This window comes from Pyxicephalus adspersus, chromosome 4 (assembly GCF_032062135.1).
Source record: "Pyxicephalus adspersus chromosome 4, UCB_Pads_2.0, whole genome shotgun sequence".
Classification (NCBI taxonomy): Eukaryota; Metazoa; Chordata; class Amphibia; order Anura; family Pyxicephalidae; genus Pyxicephalus; species Pyxicephalus adspersus.
The window spans coordinates 115133654-115140151 of NC_092861.1; the positions used below are offsets into that span (position 1 = coordinate 115133654).

At 34.3% G+C, this 6498-nt stretch overlaps 1 protein-coding gene across 1 annotated transcript in view; it reads right to left on the bottom strand.

Annotated features, from left to right (window-relative positions):
• Nucleotides 1–3708: 3708 nt before the first annotated feature.
• The window catches only part of ERMARD (ER membrane associated RNA degradation), a gene marked incomplete in the record, with an annotated part of 11254 nt that continues 8464 nt past the window's right edge, over nucleotides 3709–6498 (bottom strand). The window contains 3 exon segments of the mRNA XM_072410255.1: nucleotides 3709–3859; nucleotides 4354–4433; nucleotides 4974–5057. Of these exon segments, the coding sequence (XP_072266356.1) occupies nucleotides 3709–3859; nucleotides 4354–4433; nucleotides 4974–5057 (315 nt within the window).

Below are 6498 nucleotides of genomic sequence, written 5' to 3' on the forward strand. Positions count from 1 at the left end.
TACTATAAGACCATAGTTTCTGCAGTCTTTTAGTATGAGGAATTTTTAAGAATCAGTCACAATTAGGTAATAATTTTTTTTAAAACGCTCAACCGTTTTAACTCCCGTAACATACAAGTTTTTTGTGTGCTCCCAGAATGTTCCAGTTTTACGTGTTCATCCAGTGCACGGTGCAGACAAATAAGGAACTTGTATTTAGACAAATACAAAGGTTATCAGTGCTAACCTCCCCTACAAAAAGTCCAGTTTCTGGGCTGCCATGCTGATTTACTGGCTTCATTATCTTTTGAATCACTTATCTAAAATAACCTACAAGTTAGGAGCCCCAATATCACTTGTTGGATGCACAGGTTTAGACCAGTAACATAGAATCTATTTGAGTCATTGGATTCTTCTTGAGAAAGGGACATGTTGCTTTAAAATGTCAGTATGTTCAGGACATTTCATTTTTTCACTCCTTGGCTATTATTGTTATCTGCCAGTTAATGTCTGCTTCTGTTTTGTTCTCTGTATAGACATTATACTTTGTTTTCTGTTTTACATGGTATACCTTTTGTCTGTTGTTTGTCTTTGATTGTTGTAGCCTCAAGCATCTTTATATTTATTGAAACCTAAAAAGTACCTTTTCATTTTCATCATTGGTCTGGTGTGCTTGTATTTTACATTTGGATAATGCTAAAATTGTTGGATTAGCCCATTAGGATGAATGTCAATGATGACAACCAAAATGTTCCATAATTAAAAATCTTTATATCTAGAAAAAAAAACAAAGTATTGTGTAATTTCCCTACGATTTAATTCTTGTGTTAACTAGAAACATAGATAATAATATGGTTGCAAGCATGATACAAATATGAAATCAAAATTATTTTCAGTGTTCAACCCAGAACTGTTTTTAACCTGGGTGGGAAGAAATTGGAGACAGGTGGCAGCCCGTTTATTGTGACCCAACTCTTCAGCAATTACCCAAAATCAGAGGGGTGGTGACTGAAAAGTGCTGGTGGTGTGCCTGCCTAGAAGGGGCTGAGAACACTGGATTTTACTAACTTCCAGTGCAATATACAAATTTAATGCTGACTAATATTTTCTGTTCATCTAAACAGAATCATAAACCCATTAACAGAAAATGTTTGAAGAACTAAAAGGAAGATACCAGATGATTTCTTTCCAGAAAGAACCCTGTTACTTTATTGGCCCTGCGTTTTTCATATTAATGATTCAACAACAATTTGTTTTTTTTTATTAATGTTTTACTGAAGTGTGAAAATGATGTGAAATTATATAGAAATTTTGTTTGTTTGTTTACAGTAGTGTAGAATATGATGGGCCATACACTTGTAATGTATTGTAAAATGTAAATGGCAGATAGCTATGCAGTAACAATAATTTTTTACAGATATCATATTCAAAAAGTAGCAAATACAGCCAAAATATAAATAAATGGGCTGCTTCCACCACTTCTTATTTTCACAACCAATTAGTTCAAGAAAATGGAGCTTCTGATTGGCAGTTTAGGGTACCTACAATGCGTTGCGGAAAGCCCTTATATTAGTATGGCTTTATAAAAGTGTTCCTTAAACTTAAAAAATAGAGGACAGAGAAGTAGGGTTTTTTATCCTTTTGATACCTAATACTATTAATTTTATTATCAAACAGTATTTATATACCACTAACAAAAACAGAGCACTGTACATTAAATAGGGGTCGCAAATGACAGACAGATACAAACAATGACACAGGAAGAGAGGACCCTACCCAGAAGAGCTTACAATTTAATATTGTAAGAAATGGGGGATGTAGCACACAATAGGAAAGGGGATAAGGAATGTTTCTTTATATACATGGCACCCTTATTTTCAGTAGATCTGATTAATAATCAGTCTTTAAAAAAAAAATTTATACAGAAATCCTAAATGTATGGAATCAATCCTTCAGAAAATAAGCCAAATGGTATAAACATTCACAATACAAAGCTGGTAACACACGTTAATATCTAATTGTACAATCCTATTGATTATTGATGAATGGTGCAATAAATATCCAACAAATCATTGTAGTAGAAGATACCATGTTGTTGCATCAAATTCAAAATGTAAACAGTGCCTACCTTTTCAATACCTTCTGAGATTATTTTCATCATTAGATGTCTGTTATTAAACAAAAAATGAGCAGTTTAACAGTAAAACTGCTAGATTGCTCATTTAAATGATATTTATACCATTTGACCATTTATGCAAAGAAGCAGATTGATATACGGCACACCCCTCATGAATACCAGCCGAACCCAATCATGTAGTATCCAACCTGTTAATTTCCAAGAGACACTCTCATTGTTAATCCACAATAAACTAATTGAATAGAAAATAAACCAGTGTTTCCCAAAGTCTCTCTTGCTTGTTCTTATAAACTAACTAAACATTTCACAGGTCCACACATTTTGTTTTTTACTTTCTACAAGGCCCATGGAATTTAGAGTGAGAACAGGACCACAACCACTATGTCTGTAACCTAAAGGGTCCCCTAATCCCCAATTTGGACAAAAAAGCTCTCCTGAAGATAAGACAGCATGCATTGGTCTTCAATTCAAATACAATTACATCTTTAAGACACTGGGATGCATATTTTTGAATCAATATATCCACAACTTTTCTATGGGGTTTGACCTGTTGGATAGATTGGACTTGCTCACAGACACATTTTATGTTTTATTTCCTCTGACTTCTGATCTCATATGTACAGAAGGACTTACAATAAATATTGCCATCAAATCCTTTTTTCTGTTTATCGTGAACAATCAGAATATCATATTTTTAAGATGGTGTATATAATCATATTCCAGTTATCACACGCACTTATATTTTTTACAGCACATCTGTCGGCTATTTTGTAAAAAACATGATTAGAGGAAGTTTGTTTTTTATATACATTATTGCTTTATTCAACTATTGTTTTTTCCCACATTTGCATTTTTGTATTGTGCAACATATATAGCATTGTTGTATTCTGCAAGTTATATAACAAACATTGGAAGGTTGCAGCACCGCCCCGGTGGTGATCAAGACTGAATGGGAGCGCAGTGCCTCCTGGGATACCTACCTCAGGCATCCTGGGAGGCTCCTACCGATATCGAGCATGCGCAGAAGGGGCATTTTCTTCACTAAGGGTAAAGACATGCCAATCTTACGCATGAGCAGTGAGATTGGCTCTCATTTTCCCCTCTACAGTTGTCTAAGTCACTCAATCTTGCGCACCTGCGCAGTGGGAGTTTGGGTGACGTTGCAAGAAAAGAAGATGGCGGCTAATGGCGCTTCCTCCACAAAGGGATGAAGAAGAATTCCAGGATGGCGCAGGATGGTCCAGCGACATTGAAGGATCTGCGGGATTAAAGGTAAGTGTGACTTTTTTTTTGCTTTGTTTCACTTATGTAACCAATTATCTCAAGAAAAATGCATATGTGAATGCATCATAATCATTTAGTTTGAGATACACCTCTTGTCATGAAGGCAACAACATTTTTTTTTAATGCTAGTGCGCTTCTGTTAAATGGGGTAATATACATTTTGACAATTTTAAAAAACATATAAGGTCCATGCAAGTCTTCTACCTGGAAACCTTTTCAGACCCGGTTTATGAGCTATTCACTTGCAATATATTTACACTCAAAAAAGTAACAAACATTTGATGCATTACAACAGAATATATATTTTGTTATCTTTTATTCAGATTACTGCCTTCATAATATATTCTAATTTTCCTTATTATTTTACTACTCAGCTGCATAGCTTCATGTAATCTGTTCTTATCTTGATTTGTGTATGTGGACATGTTTTCTGCATACTGTAAAATGGATTTCAGATACCTGCAATAGAAAGAAGACCATAATGTGGGTTAAAATTCAGTACCCAAAAATGTCACCTTGCAAAAACATAACATATCTTTTTATATGTACTAAATATTGTACACTGAATAACAGAAAAAGTGTGATGTGACAGGTGAACTTGAAATTTATCTGTTTTAGGCGCATGACAGCAAAGCTGAATAGGGTGAATAAGTTAATGATATGACTCTGACCCTTAGGTACAAAGGTTTCAATGACAGGGTATCTAAAGCGGAACAACTTTGGCTATGCTATGGGAATCATTTGTTATGTATTAAATGTTTATTTGTAAAACATAAATGAAAAATCAGTTTAAAAATTAACATAAAAATTCATTTTACCAAAATAGTTTATTAATAAAATAACACAATTCTACTACATTGATGCCTGGTAAAATAAATGATGACAGTACACATAAAGGGGAAGCAAGAAATGGGTAAAACAGAATGAGATGCTCTACAGACAAAAAAACTTACCCTTCTGAGCTGGAATCGTCACCTACAGAAGGAGATGGAAGAAGACACCATTTCTGAAGGCTTTCTATGCATTGTAACACCTGTAAAATAAATACCAAAGACAACGAGCCTTATTTATTACAGCTCTCAAAGGCACTGGTTCACTGTGGTGCTCTTTTTTTTCTGTTCAGAGTTACCAACTGCATTTGGGAACCAAGAAGTGGACCAGAAGTCAAATTTTCACCAGATTTCTCTTGTATGCAGCAGTGTTCCATAACATGAGCATTTAGAACTTTTTGCCATTTTTTTCTTAATGAAGTTGCTAAAGACCAAAATTTAAAGAACTTTTTATTTAATTTTAGACAAAATAGCATTTAAAGACACCCCAGTCAGGTTTTTCTGCTATGTGCCTCCAAAGGCAGTCTCATCCTATTTATCTCTTGGTGACCATTAGTCGAGAAACAGAAATAAGGTGATATAAATCTAGCATCGTTCCAGTGACAAATTATTAAAATTGAGATTATTATTGATGGACACATTTTCTCTTCAGAATATCTGTTCTATCTACAGTACTAAAGCAGCCCTTCCCAATACATAGGGCAGAAAAAATCTAACTATGGCTTTCAAATATTCGCACATACCTGTTTCTGAAGTAGTACAATTGGATGAAATCTTGACTGATATGAACCAACTGCATCTATTAGGGGACACAATATTGCTGTCTCCTGTTGTGGTAAAAACAGAACTCTCAATATTGGCTGACACATCATATAAATATAAAGACAATGTTTTAGGCCTGATTCAAACGTTTGTGTTATGGCAATGCACAGTAAATACATTTTTGTCACTTTAGTGAAATGCAGAGTAAAAGGAAAAACCTCAGTACAATCATTCATGTAATTACTTGCCCAACAGACCTGCACACACATGAATCATTTATGTGTAGTGCTACAAAAAAAAAAAAAAAAAAAGGATGGCAGGTGTTTTAAAATGTCTGTTGTGGTGTGATGCTAGCTGATATTAACCTGCATTGAGTATTGCACAGCAAATGTCGATATTCATACGGGTATTTTAATTGCTTTTACTAAAAGCAAATTTTTTTTATTAAATGCTCTGAAATGCATAAAAAAGAGGGTAAAACACATTCCAAGCAATGCAATACCTTACAATGCCTTATTGTATTCTTTGGTGTAATATGTTATCATTTACATTATGACCAATTTCAGGTTTTCTGTAAAATATTCCAAGAATAAAATGAAATACTTTCTTAGAGCAATTTTTAAAAATATGACTGGTGGTGGATCTTTTATGAGTCTAGTTGGCGCAGCTATCCTCATGAAATTGAGAACTGAGGGAGCCATGACCTGCCCGGTACCAGTGAGGAGGTTGAATAGGTCTATATGTGTTTTTGAGTTTGTTGGGCTCCTCATTATTTGAGAGTAGTGACAGTAGCCACCTTGTGCACATGGAACTAAATGTGAAAACTCCTGATGTAGAGGTTCCTAATGTTCAAATATATTTGTACCTGGCACACATTCACAATGAAATATAAAAAAAGCACCCCAAATGTATTTTTCATTATGTTTGCTATCATGCCTTACTTACTATACAGTACTGTAAGAAGTCCCATTCTTCAGATACTTCTACATTCTGCCTACATTTGCCTACAGATACATCTACATTCTGTACATAATGTAGGCATATTTCAGGAATGGGAATTAACAGAGACCTAATTAATGGAATTAATGGAGAACATACAAATACTTTTTTATTTATTGGGACCTCCAGAGTTTAGGTACACTGGTGATTACATTGGTTAACTTGAATTGTCAGTGTTGGTAAATCTTCTTTGATAGTTATGGTTAGGTACGGTGCTTAGAATAAAGATAGATCTCTATATTAACAAGTTTGTTGTAATAAAGCAAAGTTCTCTTTTTCATTGGTATGCTAGCAGTAATATGTTAGGCAAGGGTTTCAGAGTAAAGCTCTGTGAGGAAAACTTGATATTAGCCTTCTTTTTGGATAACTGCAACATGAACTAACATTGCTTCTGGTAACACATAAGAGCCTCTAGCAATAGTATGAATTTGTCTGATTAAAGTGTATGTCTGAACATTTACCCTCCACATGTAATACAGGTAAAAGGGGACAAACAAAAAAAAACTC